The following is a 23,246-nucleotide window of genomic DNA, read 5'->3' on the forward strand; positions in this document are numbered from 1 at the left end:
GTGTGGCCCACCTTGTGTGGGGCTGTGACTCCAGTCATCCTGTCCAGCCTTCCCAGTAACTGTCAGGTGGGCGGTTTTCTAACCTTCCTGTGGACGGCACGGTTTGGTGTGTGTGTATACAACTGACCTTTCTCTGGGATCTACAATAGAATAGAATAGAACTGACTTTTCTAAACTCAAGCCAGCTTTTCAGACTCTATCTAAAGGTAGAAAGAGGAAAATGAAGTGAAATTGAGCCCTGTTCCCCAGTGAGAGCCAAAGTTACCGTGTTAGTGGATTTCCTGCCAAACTTACTTTGTGTGTGTGTGTTTACTACGGAAATCAAAGCATACATGCTTTGTAGCCTTTTGAAAACTTAATGTACTATGAGCATCTTTCCATGTCAACAGGTGGAGACGTGTCACTTTTACTGGCTGCATGTTTATCCTACTGTGGTCACAGGGCTCTTTAACCACTCAGCATCCAATCAAGTGAACAATTAGGTTGTTTCCAATTTTGTTCCTATAAAGAACACGGGAAGACATCCTTATATGTGTATTTGTGCAGATGAAATGGAATTATAGGTAATAAGATACAACATTAAATTTTATCTGTATTGCTAAATTGCTTTCAGAGGTTTACCAATTTATATTCATAGAACGACTTGAGCTCCTAGCCTGGTGCTTTTTCTTGTTGATCCATGATTCTGTAGGATGTTAGTAAGCTGGGCTAAGGTATACCTTTTATAGCAACGGACACTTCCTGAATAAGGACATCACACCCTGCCTTGCTCATGTTGTTTGTGGCTGAGCCACTCTGATTCAGTTAACCTCTAACCCCAGTGCAGATATGAAGCTAAGGACTGGGCACTATGAAGTCTGCCCTGCTGCTGGACAAGGAGGCTTTAAAATTTTTTCTGTCATAGTTGCTGAGTTATTAAAGAAACGGACATGAATTCTTAGTCTTCTTACCTCTCAAGGTTTTAATCTATGATTGTCCATTTATTTTGAGTGAGTGGTGAGCCAGAAGAAAACACCCATATTTCCTTTCTTAATTACACCACTGTTGGCACAGTTTAGTAGGTAATTTAAAAGGCAATTCATCCTTGAATACTGAGGAATTCCACAGAGTTCTGTGGAAAGCATAAACTACTGTGAGTCTGCAGGGAACACAGTGAGGGGGAGGCCACCGTGGAGGCGCTCCCGGCAGGGCAGGCCTCGGCACCCTGAGCCTGAGTGGACAGTTTTGCAGGATTCTCTGGAAACGGCGGGCTGCAGGGGGCGGGGGGGCATGCCTGAAACCGGGTCTGCAGCGACAGAGCTGAATCCTCTCGGGTCTGCCCACAGCCTTAGCTGAGAGCCTCCCACTGACTATGTGCCCCGGCAGTGATCCGGCTCCAAATTCAAATTGATACTTGTCTTAGGCTAGTTCCCAAATTTCATTTCCAAAAGTAAATAGAAACTCTTCCCTTTATTCCTCTTTCTGGGAAAGTGGTGAATAAATTCCTTCTCTCACACTTAGAGGCCGACGCTGCAGACCACTCTTTCTCTTTCACTTCCTCGGGAGACCGGCGCTCCAGCGTGTGCCACCGCAGCCCACACGAGGGTAGCCAAGTGCCTGTCCATCTCTAACCGCCTTCTAGGGAACACTGGAAGTCACTGCTCCAGAACAAAGGAGCGGACACAGGGATACAGATTCTTTAGAATCACTGTTTTTCCTGATAAAACTGAACATGGAAACAGGCCTTACCTGAGCCAACCAGGTGAGCGAGGTCCTTCCTCCTGGAGTGCTCGAGCTGGCCGGTGCCCCCTGCTGCTGCTCCGGGTGCCCGTGTGACTGCAGTGAAACAACCGAATCAGGAGACTGGCTGAACATGATCGTACACATTACAGGCATGGAGACACAGGCACTCATGTTCACAGTAAGAAAAAATTGGTAAAGCTGGGAAAATCATCGTCGGTGTAATATATCCTACTTTAAGCTTGGCTGTTACTGGACTTACCACAGTCAAGGTACAGACAGAATTTAAATCAGAGGCGCCTGCCCTGTACCTGGTCGGTGTCCGACAGGCTGGCACCGCAGTGTTAACTTCTGTCCTCAGAGGCCCAGCCCAGGACCATGTGCTAGTACTGGGGGGCAGTGCCGAGCTTCTGATGGTCATGATTTGTCACCTCCTGAAAATTATTACTCAAGTAATACATGTTCATTGCAGAAAAGCAAAATGGGGAAAAAAAAACCCTATAGTTGCAAGATGAACCATATGTTTTTGGTAAAACTTAAAACCTCGTTTTCGACATTCTGAGGGAATGAGTTCTGTTCGTAAAATTCCTGGATATCTTCATTCAACAATATTTCTGCTACTACATACTAAACACTGGGGTGATAAAGGGAAGGGGCCACAGAGAACAAAGTAGAGGTCTGGCCCTCAAGAACCCACAGCCCAGAAAGAACCCAGAAAGCAAGACGACGATGAGAATGCAACCCAGAAGGTGCTGGAATGCAGGTGGGGCTTCAGGTCACAGGGAGGGAGGCAGGAGGGGTGCACGTGCCAAGCACCACGTGCAGGGATGCCCCGGAGCCCACGCGGTATCAGAGGAACCAGTTACAGGAGGGTGGTTCTCGGGCAGAGCACGGTCTATTTTCTAGGCAGATATGGTGAACAAGGTGGAGGAGGAGGCCTGGAGGCGTAAAGGGCTCTGAGGGCTGCTTCTGCCTGAAAGCACAACTTCCACAGCCGCTCCCCCACCCCTCGTCCTAGCTGCAGGGCTGCAGGCCTGGCCGTCTTGGGTGCCCGCGGCTGACGTGGTGCTGATCCTCCGACAGGTGTTCCCACCCCAAGTGTGAGCTGGTCCTGTCGCACAGGGAGGAACCAAGGCCCTCCCGGGAAGGTGTGTCTATCGTGAGCCAAGTTCTGCCTGCCAGAAGTCCTGTCCCACACGGAGGCTGGCTGTTGCTAGTTAGTGGGTATTAGCAGAAATGCAGACCTGGAAGCATCAAAAACTTGGGGGGGGGGAGCAGAGAGGAGGGAAAGAACAAAGAGAAGAGAAAACCAGTCAAGATACCAAAATAAACATGAGCGAAAGGAGGGGCGCTAATGAGCGCGGAGCCCTTAGGCAAGCCCACGTCTCCAGTTCCCTCACCTAGAGGGGTCAGGCTCCGCTGCCAGTGCCGCTTCCAGCTCTGGTGTCTGGTGTCTCCCCTAGGGTGCGCGTCAGCCCAGCTCACACCGCGTTCTATACACAACTGAGGGAGACATCAACCAAATCCGCGTGCCGCTCACGCTGCGCTACAGCAAAGCGCAACAGGAGCGCCGGAGGCTGGCGGGGCGGCTCCTGGACAGACGGTCCTCCGCCCCAATGCTCAGGCACGGAAGGTTCCAGGCGCACAGGAGTGAGCTCCCGGCGGCTTGCTGCTTCTGGCCTTCCGGTGCTCACAGGCGCTGCCCCCGTCCCCGGGTGGGCTGGGTTGCCTTAGGAGCCCTCAGGTAGAGAAGCACCAGGTTAGGCCACAGTGAGGAAAATTACAAGGCTGAAGAGAAGTAAAAACAAAATACGAGCCAGGAAATGACTCAACTTGAAATAGAAAGACACAGAATTCTATTTGCCAAGAAGAGAACTGTTTTAGACCCAAAAAAGACAGGTATTGGGGAAAAGATACACCTGAATTAGGAGAGCAGCAAGCTGACGAGAACTTGGCAGAGCGTGCGCCCCTTGAGCTGGAGTCCGGGGACGGGAGCACGATACCAGGTTCGCGCGGCCGCAGCCAGGGGACCCTGGGCGCACGCTGTCACCGGGGGGGGGGGGGGGGGGGGGGGACCAGGCGTTCTCAGTGCGCTTCACCACGCCTGCACTCCGAGGAGTCAACGCAGGAGCCTTGCCCTGCCCTCTGCTCTGCAGCCGCAGCCACTCCGTCCTGTCACGGCCCTGCTGGCTCTGGGGCCCTGACCCTTGCTTGGAACTGACCAGGATGCACATGTGTTCATTTGCAGGGGAGGACGGACCTGAAAGGGGACGGCACTGGCGACCCAGTAATAAAGGCCCGTGTTATTTAGATGTTTGCCAGGGGCCGCGCCAGGGGCTTTACGGGCAGAACCGCAGTCTCCCCATTTCACAGATGACATTCAGTGACTTGCATGACATCAGGTAGCTACTCACAGGCCAAGGTTCAAACCTAGGTCTGTTCTGATTTCAAAGCCGGCCGTCTGTGGACACCACCATGCCCTCGCCCACTCAGAACGCCCAACCACAGGTCAGAGCAGCCCTCAATAGGGAACTGGGAACAGACACGGCAGGTTTCCAGCCACTGTGGGGCTATTTCTACCTCAGTTCTTGCGACCAGCTCTTCAGAGAACTGGAGCCTTCATCGGCCACTGCAGCTCACAGCCCCCAGGCTGTACCTGGTACCGCCTAGTACACACCTCTTCTTCTTTTCGTACTTGGGTAACTGTGTCTAGTTCTAGCCCGGTGTGTCACCATTACCTTTATGAGGCACTCCAAACCCAGCTCCCAAATCCTGGGGCCTTTGTGGCTCCTGTGGCACCCCATGCACTGGGCACTATAACCTGAATCTAACAACTAGTCGATGAAACCACAGAGAAAGGAGATCCATTTAAGGCGCACATCATCATAGGCAACGAAGCACCTTGTCATAAACCACTCCACCTCACTTGCAGAGAGGGGACTCTTAGAGAACACAGCAGGAGCTGATGAGGCGAAAATGTTTTAAACTAGACCTAGGGTTTCGTAAGCAAGCAGCTTTCGTGTTAAGACATCGTCACAAAAAACCACACAGAAACAGATGAAGGAAAAGCATTCTAAAACATTAAAATCGGATTTGGCAAATAAACATAGTCTAGAAGAAATCATCTAGCACTTGTTTAAATAAAAATATCTCATCATAAATGATGTAAAATCCGTGTTCGCCCTAGGTCAACTACAAACGACAAGAAACCTGGTGATGAAACAGCAAAAACGAACTGTCCTGGCCCAGCAGGTGACGGGGGACTAACAGGCTGAAGTGACGGAAGCCGGGTTTGGAAAATCACTGCTTAAAGTAGAAAATAAAAAACCCAGCTTGAAACTGGGGAATTTCGCCCCAGAGCGGACGCAGATGCTCGTGCTAACGTCGTTAGGAACAATGCCAAAGGCAGGCTGGAGTGTGTGCTTCCAGGAGCAATTCTGTAACAGCGATTCTCAGACTTTTATCACAAGACCCCTTGACATTCTCATAAATTACTGAGGCTCTAAAACAGCTTTTGTTTGAGTTACATCTGATATTTATATGTTAGAAATTAAAACAAAAAATTTAAATATTAATTCATTTAAAAATTAATAAACCCATTATATAGGTCAATAGTGAAAACTTTTTTTTTGAAGAACAACTATTTCCTAACACAAAAGTGTCCTCATTTTTACAAATCTCTTTAATGTCCAGCTGACTCTCCTGTCCACTCTGCATTCAAGCTGCTGACACATGTTGCTCTGGCTGCAGCACATGAAGAAAACCTGGCTGCTCATAGATAATACAGATGGAAAAGGCAGAGTTCTTTTAAGAGTGTCTCCAGGTTACTGCAGGAATTCTTTGATACGACACCACAACTCAGCAAGCGGTCATTTCTTAAAGGTTACCTGCAACACCGAACATGAGATCGCAGCAATGAACCCTTCACACTGTCGCATTAAAGTCCTTTGACCCAAGGGATCTCCACACTGTTCTCCACAGTGGCTGCAACACTCCTACATTCCTACCAAGAGTGCACAAGGGTCCTCTTCCCTCCACACCTTGTCTTCTTGATGACGGCCCTTCTGACAGCCGTGAGGTGCCACCTCGTTGCTTTGATCTGCACTGCCCTGATGATGAGTGACGCTAAGCTGTGTCTGTTGGCCGTCTGCATGCCGTCTTCAGAAAAATGGCTACTCAGGTCCTCTGCCCATCCTTTTAACTGTTTGTTTGTTTTGATGTCAAGTGATATGAGCCCTTTGTATATTTTAGATATGAACCCCTTTTCAGATATATCGTCATCAAGTATCTTGGCCCATTCACCGGGGGGGGGGGGCCTTTTCGTTCTGTAACCAGTTTCCTTTGCCGTGCAAAAGCTTTTTGGTTTGATGCCATCCCATTTGTTTGGTTTTGCTTTTGTTTCCCTTGCCTGAGCAGACAGACCCACAAACTTATTGCTAAGACCATGTCAAAAAGTATACTGTCTGTGTTTTCTTCTAGGAGTTTTACGGTTTCACGTCTTACATTTAAGTCTTAAATCCATTTTGATTTTATTTTTGTATATCGTATGAGAAAGTGGTCCAGCTTCCCCAACGCCACTTATTGAAGAGAAAGTAAAAACAACTAGCATACGATGTAGCAATTCCACTCCTGGGTATTTTTCCAAAGAAAACAAAAACGCCATTTCAAAAAGATATATGCAACCCTGTATTCACTGCATTATTATTTACAGCAGCCAGACTACAGAAGCAACCTAAGCGTCCACTGACAGATGAATGGATAAAGATGGGTGTGTGTGTGTGTGTCTACACACATAACGGAATATATACAGAAATGAGGTACACACACGCACAATGAAGTATGTGGAATCTAAAAAACAAAACAAACATAAAACAGACTCAGAGATACAGAGAACAAACCGGTGGTTGCACCGGAGCGGGGGGGAGACAGGCAAACCAGGTGAAAGGACTAAGAGGCACCGACTTCCACCTGCAAAGCAAGGCACCGGGAAACAGGGCACAGCACAGGAAGTAGTCAGAGACACCGTGATAGCCGTGTGGTGACAGGTGGTGACTACACATTGTGGTGGTGATTCTGTAGTGTACAGAAACACCTGAAACCAGTACTGTAAGTCAATTATACTTCCTAAAAATATCCAACATTAGATATCTTTTAACCTACAAAATGGGGTGATCTGGGCCCCCACAGAGCATGATGCCACCAGATGCCTCACCCCGCCAGCACCCTTGCCTACTTACCCCATGCTGCAGTGGGACGCTCCACACACAGCCCTCCCTCGGGCCCGGGCCTGCCCTCAGGGGGTCAGGATGCGGCCCGAGCCGCGGGCCGACTCCGTCCGGCGCCTGGACGGGCACGTACTGGGCCAGGGCCTGCACGCAGCCGCAGCAGTGTTCCAGCGCCCGCGCCTTCGAGTCTCCACCAAACTGCACCCGGAACATACGGCTCTTGTTCTGTTTGACAAGTCGAAAGTTATCCTCAGTGAGCCTTGTCGTATCACTTTACCTTTACTTACTGGGGGTCTTCCCTTTGTTTGCAGGGAAAGAGGTACACACAGGGGAGCAGTTACCCCAGATTGTTGATGCGGGTAAAGAAAAGCCAACAACTAGTTTTCTTCCTCCTTTTGGGAGCAGTTCCTCACACGGAATTCATTTCCTTAAAGGAACTGCCATGAGAAAAAATGGAACAGCCCACATCATAAGACCAGGACGGCTGCTACACTGATTGCAGTAAAAGATCCATGTTCTGTCTTTGGAACAAAGATTTCATATTGTCTAATTCCTCAGGTAGAAAATCAGTGAAAACAACAGAGCACAATCCTGGCTCAACAAGATTTTCCAAACCTGAGTATAAATAAGAGCTAACCAGGGACATGCCGCATTAAACAAGCCAGCGAATTTGAAAACCAAAACTGGGGATCAGGCGACAGGCAGATGCTAAGAGCTAATGTATCTCTGTAGTGCCCTTTAATCCGTCAAGAGGTCAGACGCCTGTGCAAATCACACACACAGATCATATGCTGCCTTTAATCTACTGTGTGAGTTACAATCCCTGGCAAATCAGCAAATGTGGGAGAGATGGAATTAAAGTTTTTAAATGTGGCAACAACATCAAATTTATTTGGTTGTGAGTTTAAAAATAAAACTGAATTGTAACAATAACAACAAGCCCATTATTTGAATGGAAGCAGCTCCCTCTCTTTCTAGTCGGCTGTTCTGCCCGGTTCAGCGCTGTCAGTGGACACGGAAGCCAGGGGCGCCATGCCTTGTGTACCTGCCTTCAATTTCTTCTGTGAAGAAATTTACATGCTAACCTAACATAGTAACAACACTTTTCATTTATTAAGTACATAAATCACCCTGCTAACTGGAAAATGCTTCTAAGCACAGTTAAGAAAATCCTGTAAATTCCGATAAGCAAAAATTCTTGATTTTCCTGTTCACAATTTACACTATTTAAATTTTTAGATAAAGCCACCACCAGGCAAAGCCACATCTTTAGGTTACAGAGAACTTGGCATGGCTAAGCACTGGTGAGACATCACATTTAGAAGAGACACCATTGCCCCTTTACGGCCTCTGTTGGCTTCTCTTCATTTTTTAATTCATTTACATTTTTTCCCTGAGTGTAAAAGTAATCTATTATTACTGCCCACTCCAACAATGAAAAATATGAAAAGGAAATATTTTTCATATATATGTCTATTAGAACCTATACATACACTGATAAATATATGTATATTATAGGTTATATACATATATAGTATATAAAAATATATAGACCATATGTGTTACATGTATACAATTTAAACTACACTGCTGTTTTGTCACAATCTTTAACTTCACAATAAGTATAAAAATAGTATACGTCATTACTTTTAATGACTAAAGAATGTTCCCTTTAACTAGCTCCCTACTGAGAAATAATTATTTCCAACCTCTTTTTTTCCCTATTATAAACCCCAAAGCTTTGATATCACTCTTATACATACATTTTTGTTCATTAATGCCTAAAAGCAGACTGACCTGCTCAAAGGATTCGTGTATGCTGCTACCTAATGCCAAACCGCCCTGGGGCAAGAAAGTACCAATTTGCTCCTAAGAGTCTATCTACCCGTTTCCCAGCACCCTCCAACACTGGAGATTCTTACTCTTAATTTTTTTTTTAATCTACCAGGCTAATACAGATTTATATCTGGAGAATTTTATTTCTTTGATTGTAAGTGAGGTTGACTACTTTTATTATGTGTATTAGTCATTTGTATTTTTCCTTTTGTATACTGCCTACTCATTTCCTTAGCCATTTTTCTCTTGGATGAGTACTCCCCAAATTATCAAGGGTCCCTGAAAGCTAGCCTTCCTGGAGGAAGGGGAAAGAACCGAGAGGAGAACTCTACATTTAGTTTTTGGTAATTCTATGAATCTTCTTCTGTAAAAACGAGCTGATTTCTTGTTTACAATTAATTAGCTGTTTCCAAATCCCCCTGGTTTACACTGTACACGAGGACCTCTATGCGAAGTACCTCTGCATTCACTGTTTTCATGATGGTCCTATAATTATCTTTTGAGAAGCAGTCACATAAAAAATTGTGCCTCATAGCTAGAGGAAAGCTGTATGTAGAAACATAATTATTAAGTGTGTAAGTCGGGCACAAATCTCAGACCACTTGTCTAGAAGTATTTATACATATGTAAGTGTACATAATGAGTTTGGATAGTTAGGGTTTCTTTGGAATGTAGTTTCAAGAAACGATGGAGAAGGTTATATGTCTGGTAGCGTTAACTGCTGTCTTGCTCTATGTTTGCTTCTGTAAAATTCTCAGACAGAATTTGAGCTTATCATCTGAAAACAGAAATACCACTTCAATGCATGTGGACTCAAGATAAAGCCAAGGTACACCAGGAAAAGTCTGAAAATGGGTTACATTTTCATCCTATATCCTCAGTGTCGTGGTGCACCACAGTAGAAAACCTGCCACCAGGTTAACAAAAAGGACTCCCAGGTTAAAAATCTTGATGAGATTTATTTTATGCCCTGATTAAAAGTCAGAAAGAGCTCCTAGTTATGAAAAGTTTTCAAGGATATACCAACAGCCATGAACTGTCCCAAATATATAGTCTCCAGTTTCTACCATCTAAGGAGATTAGTTCAAAATTACTATATTTTAAATGGTGGCTTATATGCTAAATTGTGCCTACCCTACTTCAAAACAATTTAAAGTTATTACAACTACTAGAAAACTCCCTTTTACAATGACTCCTTGGGAAAAGAAAAGTTAAGGACAAGCGCGTGTCTCTTCACACTAATCTTCGTGTACACACACACAAAAATCAGGCTTCACCTTCGGGGAAGCACTGGTCCCACCAAATGCTGACTCTCAGGTGAACAGCATCTCCATGCAGGTACCTTAAGCCGCAGGCTTTAGAGCTAACGTTGCAAGCGCACATGGCAGAGTGGCGCCCAGTCAGCACCACATGGCAAGGCAGCCAGGACACATGAGAAGCCCCACAACATGGCCACATTCCCCTGCTGGTTTTAGATGCATCTCCCAGAGCTGTAAGAAGTGTCCCATCATCACTAGGCCCCCACCTGACACAGTGCCCCCCACCACTAGTAGTGAATTCCTCTGCTGCAGAAACTGGGGTGGAGGGATACGGAAAAAGGACAACCAGAGAAGGGACTTCAGCATTTTCTTTGATTCTCTGCTTTGAAACGAAGAGGTGATACTCAGGTTGAGGCCAAACACAACCATGAAAAAAGTCTTCAGTGAGTTCCTGGGGATGAGGCCACGGTTTAGGTTTACTTCTCTGAATGAAAGGGAATTATACGTCCACTGCCAGCCGATCAGCCAAGAGCATTTTGGTTACAATTGCTGGAAAAGAAGAAGCCCAACTTACAAGTAGGCAGAACTTACACAATCTATTTATTCCGGCCAGAGAGAAAAGACATATAATCTTTTTTACCCATAGAATTTAAGTTTCTGTTAGAGGAATGAAAGTTTTATTTCAAAACACTTCTTTTCGTCAATTTAAACAGTGATGTTTGTTACATAATACTTGGTTAACTAAAAATTATCCAAAGCAAGAAAGACCAAAGACGTGTACCCTTCCCAGGTAAAGCAAAAGAGAACCTGTTGGCTTGGTATTAATACATCAAATCAACAAATCAAAGGATTAAAAAAACCCATGATGTTGACAATGTCAAAATTTAGTATGTGATTCTAATAAATGTATTAATAAACTGTAACTAAAAGAATTTCTCCCTTACATGGTAAAGAATATCCAATCAACAGCCAGAAATATTCTTAATGTCAAAACACTACTTCTCGTTCAAGTCAGCAAGATGTCAAGGATGGCTGTATATCCATCCCATTACAGTGTTCTGGAAAGTCTAGACAATTCAGTAAGGTGAGAAAAGTAAAAAGTATAAACCATGGAAAATAAATTATCATTGCAGATTATAAAATTACTTTCCTAAAAATTAAAAAATTAAATTATAAAAGCTAATAAAAGTCTAATAAGAAAGCTAATTAAAAATAATTCAGAAAAAAATCCAGTAATAAGCAGCTAGAAATATCTTTGGGATAAAGAATATCATTCACAGGGGTAGGGTACAGCTTAGTGGGAGAGTGTATGCTTAGCATGCATGAGGTCCTGGGTTCAATCCCCAGTACCTCCATTAAAAAATAATAAATAAATAAATAAAAGAATACCATTTACAATCACAATAGGCAAAAGGTCCCTAAACTAAGTATTTAAAAATCTATGTATGAAAGATGTATGTACACAACATCGATAAAATTATTTAACTACATAAAATACGTTTTTTTCTATATAGCACGTAATCTATACATGCATTTAACATGCAATCTCTATACAGAGTGTCTAAGGACTCTGAAGAGGAAAATTAGGCAACAGCAGTAGACACGTGATTCACAGAAGGAATACAGATGGCTAACACACACACAATGTTCACCCTCATCAGTTACCAAACGCAAATAAAGGAAGATGCTCATTTTTGCCTATCAAACTGGAAACTAGTTTTTAAATTTAAACTGTAACACCCTCTTGGAGAGGATCTGGAGTGACCATTTTTACATATTGTTACTGCTGCAGAAACAGGGACAGCTTATCTAGAGGGCACCTTTACAAAATAAATATTCACACTTCTAGTACTTCTATCTCAAGCAACCTGTAAATAAATTCATATGAAAATCAAAACACTTTTACAACAGTGAAAAACTGGGAATTAGGTAACTGAATCATGGCGCATCCAAACAATAAAAATTCTAGGTAGTCATGAAAAATCATGTTTTCAAAGACTAAGAAATGACTTCATATGATGTTCCAAATGAGAGCAGGATGCAAAGCACTCTGTATACCACAATCCCAAATTTATGAATTATCTATATGGCAGACACTGTTCATTGCCAGAAGCCAATCCACATCAGAGGCTGGAAAAGTCAAACACTCATTTTGCTGGCCCTGGCAGGTTGGGATGGTCACATTACACTGTTTCGGTCCATGAGACACAAGCAGACATCTTCCAGGGGTTGTGGGAGGTGGAGGGCCTAACAGGAAAGCTTATGCTTTCCTTATAAAAGGAACAGATGAAGCTGGCCTCCCATGAATGGAAATGTAACAGAGCTGCAGCATCCATTCCGAAAATGTGAGGGAGAGGCCCAGGGAACCACAGAGGCTCTGAGCTCGGCCAGGGGACTTGCTGAGCCAACAACAGCAACCGCCTGCTTCTGGATTTCTTATTTAGTGGAAAAAAAAATAACCCTCATATTTTGGGGCTAGTATACCTGGATTTTCTGTCACATGCATCTGAATACTGTCTTTAATTGATGCAATATACATGCCTAATAAAAACTTCAAAATATTAATAATGATTATTTTTGAATGGTCAAGTTATTTGATTTTTATTTTTCTCTTTATAGTTAGTTAAGATTTTAATAATAACACATAATCAGGAAAAATTAAGACTCAAATATCAGACATGGCCTTGTGCAACTTTTTAAAAGACATGCACATTCCTTCAGCATGACACAGTCCTGGGCTGGGAGTCAGAAGACCAGTGGGTGGCCCAGTTTTCTGCTAGCTAGCTGCAAATGCGGCCGTTGGCCTATGTTGCATTCAGTTTCCTCACATGCAAAATGAAAACCGGGGCTCCTGAATGTCTTCAGTATGTGCTCCAGACCCCTCTGGCAATCTGGTGAAGCCAGACGACTCCTTCTCAGAACCATGTTTTTAATACAAAATACGTAAGAGAACAAAGGCAACCAATTATAATGAAATAGTTTATTACAATATTAAAACACTAATTTATGAACTAATAATGTATACATGTCCTTATTAACGTACTCAATAAAACGATCTAGCAGCAGGACTAACAGCCACCACAGCTTGGGGGCAGTGATGAGCATGAGTAACACCTGAAGGTCTGAAACAACTGAAACGATACGAAAATACCTGTGATTTCCACAGGTGCAAAGGTCTGAAATTACTGTGGTCTGATGCCAGCATTCATAGTCGAGGGAAATGGTAAATTTCAGTTAGAGGTCAGTGCAAATCCATGCAGCTTATGGACCCTCTGAATTCTCTGAGGGCCCTCTGGAGGGTTTAATAAAGACTCTCCTGTTAGATGCCCTGGAAGACCTCTTTCAATTCTCAGTCTATAAGCCCATTAAAAATTAGGATCTTTTACCTAAATTTCAATATTATCTACTTAGTGAGTATTAATAGACTGGTTTTTAGAGTTACTTCTGAAAGAAAATAAGCCAGGTGATTAATCTTCATATTTCTTTGATGAGGATTATTCTTTATGTCTAATACAGCTAGAAAGCAAATAAAACTCTATTTTTTAATATTAAAGAGAAAAAAAAGAAGAGACATTCAGTGAAGCACTTGAAAATACACACCTTTTTATCATCTAAATAGCAAGACAAACGATGAAACTTCACCTCCTCGCAACTTGCACTTGGGGGATGGAGAATGGCTGCACGGCTCTGTCAGACAGGTACTGACAGACCAATCAAAGCCCTGGCTCTTCGGCAACACCCTCCTGCTAACTACCCTCTGCCTCTCGGCAGTCCTTGTGTCATGTTCTGCTCATGATGCAAACCTTTCTTAAACATGTGTATTCTTCCCAGGACCATTTCACCTGCAAAGAGAAGCTCCCACCCCCGCCCCCACCCAGAAGATGAGAAGAGTATGATCAGTTACTTAAAAACAGTTGGCCACATAGCATCTTGCCTTTATCGTTGTTCCAAATAACAGGCAATCCACGCGTCTTACAATCTTCAACCAGTTCTTGCTACCAATGAGTGAAAACCCTTCCTGAAACAAAATAATTAAGCAAGATTAGCAACAGAAGCAAACAGGGACATGAAGAATCCCTATGGCACAGCTGCTTCCTATTAGAAAGCTGAATATTTATTCTGTAACGTAAGCACAACAGAAATGACTCAGTATCACCAACTGCCAAGGATGACCCTTCCAGTGAGTCCCTGTGTCCTAGTGTTCTTCCTGCATCGTTGTCAGCAGTTTCAGCTTTTATTCCTTTGCTTAACATGCTCATATTGGAAAAATCAATCAAATACTAAAGATAGTAAAAATGCCCATCGTCATATATACTATAAAAATACATTTCTATGCCTCCAGGATTTGCCAAAATGAGTTTATATTACACTAATTTATTAACTTACCTGCCATATCCCTCACTACACAGTGAGAATTCTCTTCATGAGAATCTCATTTTCAGACTCTCATGAATGGAAAAATTGAAGCAATGTGGTTTTGGATGGTGAATGTTTAGTTCTTCATTTCAATTTAAAAAAAACAAAAAAGGCAAAGAGGACAGTAGAGGGCACACATGTCTCAGAAGAGGGACAGCAGCTGGATCCTGAAGGTGGAAAGATAAACTTTATCCGCAGCTTATGAATAAAGTAAACAGAACGGACGCTCTAACGATTATGGCCACTCATAAGCTCCAGTTACATTGTCAGACTTCTTCAATTAAGTAGCCCATTTAGTTAGAATGTGTTCAGCACTCATCCAGGGAACTGATAAGCTGACAGTACGCAAAATCATGCGACTGCCCTCTGCCTTGTAGTGTTAGGCTGCTGGAGGGATCTGAGAAGGCGACAGCTCTTAAAAAAAAAAAAAAGATCCTTATCCACTTGAACCCTCACAAAATCTCTCTTCCAAGATCTGAACATGATGAAAGCTGCAACCTTCACAGAAATTTGTAGTCTAGGAAAACTGGGTTAATTCCTTGAAATTTTCATTAAAAAAAAAAAAAAGAGTCCATTCTAAAATGTTGATTCTATGAGTTTTATCATCAATAGGAAAGGTTTTTTCTTAAAAAAAAAAAACAGAAAATGAAGTTAAGTAAATCATTTGTGATTTCTTCTTACAACTCTCTCAGAATTAGCAAAAAGAAACATAGTCACTATTATATCCCCAACATGCAGATACTGTGGTTTAAAATGGCAGTATATGGGGAAACTGGTGCACACACACAGATTGCTAGCAGGAGTGCAAATAGGTACAACTCTTACGCACAGAGGGCAACACTGCAGTATCAAAATTATGAGTGCTTTTACTCTTTAATCCAGCAACCTCAGAACTGGGGATTCATTTCACAGATCACCCTGCACACATATGAAGTGACGCATGGACAAGGTTAAGCATTTCTGTATTTTTAACAGTAAGAGATTGGAAACAACTCAAGTACACACCAACAGTAGACTGGTTAATTAAAGTATGTCGCTCTATGCAACGAAATACCACACAACTGTAAAAAAGATGCTCTGTATCAGTGTTGTCCAGCAAAAGTATAATTTGAACCACATATGTAATTTAAAATTTTCAAAGAGTCACATTTTGCAAACAAAAAGAAATTAGTAAAATTTGAATACTTAATATATCAAAACATTATTTCAACATGTAAACACTGCAAAACATTATTAAGATAGTTTACATTCTTTTTTTTTGTACCAAGTCTTTGAAATCTGGTGTGTGATTTACACTTGTACCACATCTCAATTTGGATGTTGTATTTTAAATGGTTAAACTGAAATGTAATCCTACTAAAACAACAGGGTTGAGTTTAATGCTTCCATCTTTAAACCTAAATTTAAATTAAACAAAATTTAAGATTCTGATTTTCAACTGCAGGAGCCAGATTTCAAGTGCTCAGTAGCCACACATGGCCTGCAGCTCCTTCCCAGACAGTGCGGTTCTGTACTGAGCTCCAGAGTGTGTCGTTCAGCAGAAGAGCAAGCTACAGAACAGCATCCAGAACACAGTACCTTTATATAAGAAAAGGAGGGAACATACAATGTACATTCTTACTAGCTGCCTGTATTTACATTTTAAAAACTGGAAAGATCAATACACAAGAGACTAACAGACAGTTACCTGGAGGGGGTGCGAATGAACAGTGGGGGTGGAGGCAGGGGTTCAAGTAAGATTTTCTACTATATGTCTTTTTATACTGCTTCGGTTTTGAACCACATGAAGCCTCACGTGTGCATGTACAGGGGAATATTTGTGCAAAGATACCCATCCCAATATGGCATAAACTCAAGAAGGAGGTGAAAGCAGGACCTAAATAAATGGTATGACTATGGGAACTAACTCCGTACTATCTTCACAGCTTTTCTGTAAACCCCAAACTATTCTAGAATAAAAAGTTTATTAAAAAGACAAGAAATGAACAGCCCCTGGTCCTGGCCTGATCTTACCTCTTCCTCCCTCTAGTCCTCAGCCCTCTCCACGTGGCCAGTTCACAGCTCTCTCCATGTCAACTTGCCCAGGCTGGGACGCGACAGTTGTCCCTCACACACACTGCCATACTGATGTGTGCTGCCTCCGTGAATGGCATCACACACGCCAGCCCTAGTGATCAACCTGGTATCATGCTGGCCCCTCTGTTCACTCCCCCCTCCACAGCAGTCAGTCCCCAAGTCTTACAGATCCTGTCCCCAGAAAGCTTTCTCGTCTGACCACTCTCCCCACCCGCACTGTCACTGCTGCATCAGGCCGCTCCTCACACCTTGATTTCGTTGTATCACTTGTTCCTGAAATGCCTTCCACTTTCACTCATCTTTTAAAACCTTGCTTTATCTCCAGCACTCCCCACAAGGCAAGGCTGGCGGGCTCTCAGAGCTCTGTGCTCTCAGGACCTTGCTGTACTTACCACATCCTATCAAGACTAGTTACATCTCTTTCTCCCTGATCAGAATGAGGAGGAAGCCCTCGGCAAGGCCAGGCAGGTTCTAGGATGTGTCCTTGGCAACTACCACAGTGTTTACCAGAGGCCACCGGGTCGGTTTCAGCCCCTCCGCTCAGGATCTGCAGCAGCCACGCGGGAGCGGTATGGCCTTCCTCCTTACGGCATCTGAGTTAAGCCGCTTCATGGCTCTGCCTCCTCAATTTGTCCAGACCGTCTTGCCTTAGAACTCTGTACATCTCTTCTCTCTGCCTCTTCCCACTGGCTTTTCACCTAAGTAACTTCTGACCACTGTTCATTTCACCCCTCATCTCAACTGGGCCACCTATTTCATTTCTCCAGAGTATTCTACTTTTTTTCTTTCATAGCATTTATCGCAGTTTGTACACGTGTCTGTAGTGAGTATTTGCTTAATGTCTGTTTTTTCACCAGACTATAACCCCATCAGGCAGGGGCTCTGTCTTGCTTACTACTGTACATACAATACCTGTTACTGTCTTTGATACTTAGACGATGCTTCAGTAAGTTGAGTGAATGAAAGAATGAAACTCTTCATAAAAATTAACAAAGTATTTCATGCCAATATCATTTCTTGGGAACAAAGAGATCCACAAATTTATTACCTGTCCAGTGATGCAGAACATTTTTTTCTTTTTTTTTTTTTTTTTTACTTACACTAATCTCGTTCAAGATTCAGAAAGAGCTTTCTCATCCTAATGTTTCAGGATTTAGTAAAAAAAAAAAAAAAGTCTGTGTACCTAACCACTTGTCATTCATATATTCCTGCATTTTAATAATTGACCTCCCTATCTTTGAAAATCCAGCTCTCTGAAACTCCTTCAAGGCGTATCCTTCTGGTAAATTCAGTTTAGCTCAACTGACGGCTCCCCTCTGCAGCCTTTTCTAACTTTCTCAGACAGTTAAGCGACCTGCTCTGTGCTCCCACAGCATACTGCACCTGCTGCCACTCACTTAACATCACTGAGTTCCTATTTCTCAAAATGCTAGGTGTTTAAAAAGACACAGAATCTGCCCAAGGAGAAAACAGTAAGCATCAGACTCCCCATGGAGCGCCTGCCCTGCTGCTGGGAAGCTGTTCCCCGACCTGGTCAAAACCCACTGCTCACTGATGAGAATCCACCGTATCCCTTGGAAGCGCTGCGGGGGGGGGGGGGGGGGGGCTGGGCACTGGCAGTATCGGGTGGGAAGGAAAAGAGGGAACTCTAGGAAATACCAAGTAGACCATCAGACAAAAAGAAGAGCAGCCAACCACCAAGAAATCATGTCCAGGACAGAGGCGTGTGGAAGCCTAGAGGAGAGAGACTTTCAAGTAGTGAATGGTCAACAGTACTGTGCCAAGGTTTGGAGTAAAACTAAGGGCTAAAAGTCCGCGCTGAATTCAGCAGTCGGGGGTGCTACGCACTGTGACATCTGTGTGCGTGACTGCCATTCTATCACTCCCTTTCTAGTTTCCACTTGATTGCAAACTCCATGAGAGCAAGAGTGTTTCATTTATCTCTGTATCTTGCATGTCTACTGAATAAAAAAAGAATGCCAACCTCTGACACCACCACTCCCCATTTCCTCCAGTCATCCTTTGACTCATCCCTCACCCCATGCTCTCCAGCCCTGGGACAGTCTCCCTGAGGTGCAGTGGTCAGAATGCCATGTGACTCCAAGGTGGAGCGCCACACCACACTTTTACATAGAGAGCCTCAAGCTTTGGTTTTCAAGTATTATAAATTATGAACTTCATTTCCAGATTTTAGTTATCCATGTTCACCTTGGCCCCTGTTGTCATAATTAAGGGTTACCACAAGGATAAACCAGAGAGCTATCTCTCCCAGCCAGCCTGGCTGATAGCGCCCCACTAGATGGCTTTTCTCTCCTTCTCCTCTTCTGAGCAATAAGGCAGCTGTTCACTTTGTCCCTCTGCCTCTGCTGTGCAAATTCCTTCACAGCCGGTGGCAAGGACCCACCCTGTGGTAGGCTTCCTAATTTAGGAGTCCCTCTATCTGCCAACAAATGGTGAATCTGGCAGGACCCTAGACAGGACATTTGTGGGTACTGCTTGCTCAAGGTTCCCCAGGACCGGACACTGCAAATGGGACAGAACAGTGCGGCCGCCTTTAGGACTCCATTCTGTCCTCTTCATTCCCTCCTGACGCGGCTCATCGATCGGGGGTACTGGACCAGGTAAGCATTTGGCGGCTCTATTTGCTCTTTCTGACCTTCTGCCTGTCCTTCTGTATCTGCACCCCCTTCCTCTCTAAACCCTGCCATTTCCACTTCTACTTCCTTTTTATTCTTCCCAACTTTCCCCTAAAGGGAGGATCTCATTAGGACAGGAGGAGACCAGCCCAATCTCCTGTGGACTGCGAGATCATGGCCGAGGCTACTCCCTGGTCAACTCTCAAAACCTGGGTTGCCAAGAGTGGCTGCCCTTGGCCGTAAGATGTCTGAATAAGGTCTTCCCAAAAGCTTTGCTCTCCAGAGGCTCTTTCATCGTTTATCTGAGCTGCGTACTTTTACTTCTGGTTCTTTTTTTCAAAAAAGAAGGAAAAAAAAATTTTTTAGATGGCAGATCTCAAAAACATACTAAGTGGAAAAAGCCAAACACGTAAGTTCATATTATACAATTCTGATTATGTGAAATTCTAGAAAATACAAACTGAATCTATACTAACAGAAAGCAGATACAGCAGTAGTCGTCTAGGGTTAGATGTGGGTGGTATTTACAGAAAAGGGTCCTCCTTCTGAGGGTAAGAAAACGTTCTGCATATTGAATGTGGAGGCAGCAGTCACGCAGATGCCTTTTATTATAATTTGGGGACAGGAGACTGCTGCCGACGTCTTCCCAGAATCCTAGAATGACTTTGGAAGGACAAGTCTTAGTTATTGGGTAAAGAAGCAAGTGGTACAACACGAGCAAAGGCAGAGTCAAGAAATAACACGTTTCACATACAGCTGAAGGAACATGTGCGTATACAACAGGCAAGGATAGGAGGCTAGAGAGATGGGTAAAGTCCTTGAAAAGGGCCTTTTCTGCTAGGCTAAAATGTCTGTACCCATCAAAGTAAGAATATAATTCTTCCAGTTTCTGTCAATGTGGTGAAATACATCAATCTTTTCATATTAAGGTACCCTTGCATACTTGAAATAAACCTTTGTTTTAACATATTGTCCTTTTTATGTATTCAATTTGCTAATATTATGTTAAAATTTTTACATCCATAAAAAGGTTAGTAAGAGAAACTGTTCTATAATTTTCCTTTTTTTGTAAATTATTCTCATAATTTCTTTCCTACAAGAGAAGTCAGGAAGTTTCCTCTTCTATTGTCTGGGAATAGTTTGTGTAAAATTAGTGTTGTTTCTTCCTTAAATATCTGAAAGAATTCACCAGACAATTTATACACTTTGAGGTTTTCTCTGCGGGAAGGTCTTCAATAATGGAATTAGTTTTCTCTTTCTTTCTTTCTTTTTTTTAATGGAGGTACGGGGAATTGAACCCAGGACTTCGTGCATACTAAGCATGCACTCTACCACTGAACTATTTCCCGCCCCTCCCCTGGAATTAAATTTCTTAATAAACATCATATTATTTAGATTTTCTATTCCTTTTTCTGTTTCGGTAAGATGTTTTTTTCAAGAAATTTGTGCATTTCATCCAATCAAATTGCAGGATATAAAGATGTTAAATACGTCCTCTTTCATCTCTTCAACGTCTGAAGGCTCCATAGTGATATCCCTCTTTTTATTCCTAATATTAAATTTTCCCTATTTTTAAAAAAATCAGTCTTTGTAAGGGTTCACCAACTTTATTAATCTTTTCAAAGCACTGGTTTTGGGCTTTGCTGATTTTTTTTCTATTGCACATTTGTTTTCTAATTCATTGATTTTTGTTTCCTATAGGCTTCATTTGCTATTACTATTTTTCCATCTTTTCAAGATATGTTCAAATCACTGATTTTCAGTCTTTCAACTTTTCTAATATGCTTTTATAACGACTACAGAATTTTCTCTAAGCACGGCTTAGGCCAACAAATACTCAATTTTGGCACATACACTATATGCACTTGAAAAAATGTCAAGTCATTTTGGGTACAGTGCTCTATGTGTCGATTAGGCCAACACTGTTCATTGTTTTGTTTCAGCTTCTATGTGCTTGCTGATTTTGTCTGCTCTACTACTGGCTATTAAGAGGGGTATGTTAAAGTCTCCCGCTATGACTGTGGATTTGTCTAGATCTTCTTGAGCACTTTTTAATATGTTTTAAAAAAAAAGTTTACTCCAGTCGTACCTCTGCTAAGGAGACTTTCTTTATACCTTGGCCCATCCCGAAAGAGATACTGATGCTCTGTGTTCCCGTATCTTGTGTACACCATTGCTATAGCGCATTCCACTCTGTACTGTGCGGTTGCCTCATTTATGAAGCCCCTGAGAGCAAAGGCCATACTGTATACCTCTGTCTCTTAGCTCAAGGATGACATTCAAACAGGTGAAGGGGGTCAAAAGGTACAAATTTCCAGTTTAAAACAAACAAGTCATGGAGATGTAATGTACACCATGGTGACTATAATTAATGATACTGTATAATTAATGATACATTTTAAAGCTGCTAATGCAATAGATTTTGAAAGTTCTCATCACAGGAAAAAAATTGTAACTATGTAAGACGACAGATATTAACTAGATTATTGTGATCATGTCTCAATGTATACAAATATTGAATCACTTTGTTGTACACCTGAAACTAATATAATGTTAATGCTTCTTATACCTCAATAAAAATAAATTCTAAAAAACCTACTGAATAAAACTGAAAATCATGAGTTTGTATAGATACAAGTAAACAATGGAATAAATCAAAAGTTCAATGAAAAAACAGGAAATTTAGATAGTCTCAAAGTATCTTTCTCATGAACACTTATTAATAGAAAAAGAGTAACTTTACAAGGGAGAAACCTGGCAGACACCTCCTTAATCAAGTGATCAAGTGACCACTGGCAGAAATGGGACACGTGGAAGTCATGCGCCACCTGGTAGATCCAACGAGAAGACGATACCCTCACTTGTGTGGCATTCCTGCCAAATGCACAACGTGAGCCTAATCAGGAGGAGGTGGCATCAAACAAATCCAAACTGAGGGAATTCTACAAAGTACCTGGCCTGTAGTCTTCAAAAGTATCAAGGTAAAGAAGGTCAAAGGAGGACTGAAGAGCCCTCTGAGGCTGAAGAAGGTTAACGAGAGATGACCACTTTTTCCTTTTTGAAATGCATTCACTTTGGCTTCTATGGCCCCACACTCTCCTGGCTTTCTTCCTCCTCTGACAGCTCCTTTTCTGCCACCTCCTTTGCTATCTTATTCTGCTCAACCTCCTCTTTCCCTTGCTCATTTTTTGATCCCCTCCCCAGGCTGTCCTCACCACATCCAGTCTCAATTACTATTTAAATACCTACGATTCCCAAATCATATCTCTAGTGCAGACCTCTCTCTGACCTTCAAAGAACCGGGAGGGTAACTATTAAACAGTAAACGAAAACTTGTGGAACTGACATCTCAGCTCGAGTGTCTCAAAGACATCTCAGATTCCAACTGTCCAGAAACAGAGCCGTGGGCATCACACACACCTGCTGCCAGGCTGGCTCTTCTCTAGAGTTCCCAACCTCAGTCAATGACGCCACCTTCAACTGAGCTGTGTAAGCCGGAAACCTAGAAGTCTCCCTTCACACTCCCCTCCTCCAATCTGCACACTACCACTCGTGACTGATTTAGCTTTAAAATCTCTCCAATCAATCCGTTTCTCTCCATCCTGGTAAAAGCCACCATCTTTCTTGTATCCCTAAAGTATCCTCTTGCCCGCCCCACCTCATCTCTACACTACTGTGAGAAGATGTTTTTTATCTAAAAAACACAGCTGACCCTGTCACCCTCCTGCTTAGAATCCTTCAATAGTGTCCTATTTCTCTCAGGATAAAAACCAAATTTTTCATACAGTCTGCAGAGGAGTAAGCGGGAAGGGTGAAGTTTATGAACCTCTGTATTCTAGTTTATAAATAGAAGACTTCTGAAGATCACAAGCTGCCAAGAAATCATAAGGACAATTAAGGACCTGAAATCTCTTAAGACAAAAGTCTAAAGACACAGAAGAAGCCTTTGTTCTGGTGACGTTCTCTCAACCTTCTCCCCCAATATGGGTGCTGGGAGCAGTGGAATCCACAGGTGCATTCTCAGAAAAAGACTGCAATTTTGGAGCCTATCAACATCTTTCATAACATCTCTTTGAGAA

The 23,246-nt window shown here is 42.9% G+C and overlaps 1 protein-coding gene across 1 annotated transcript in view; it reads right to left on the minus strand.

Annotated features, from left to right (window-relative positions):
- The window catches only part of REC114 (REC114 meiotic recombination protein), a 56,805-nt gene that overhangs the window by 1,062 nt on the left and 32,497 nt on the right, over window positions 1-23,246 (minus strand). Inside the window, exons 3-5 of the mRNA XM_010977964.3 lie at window positions 13,974-14,057; window positions 6,957-7,169; window positions 1,729-1,815 (exon numbers count right to left, since the gene is read on the minus strand). Of these exons, the coding sequence (XP_010976266.2) occupies window positions 1,729-1,815; window positions 6,957-7,169; window positions 13,974-14,057 (384 nt within the window). The remainder of the gene's footprint in view (window positions 1-1,728; window positions 1,816-6,956; window positions 7,170-13,973; window positions 14,058-23,246) is intronic.

Source organism: Camelus dromedarius, chromosome 29, assembly GCF_036321535.1.
Source record: "Camelus dromedarius isolate mCamDro1 chromosome 29, mCamDro1.pat, whole genome shotgun sequence".
Classification (NCBI taxonomy): Eukaryota; Metazoa; Chordata; class Mammalia; order Artiodactyla; family Camelidae; genus Camelus; species Camelus dromedarius.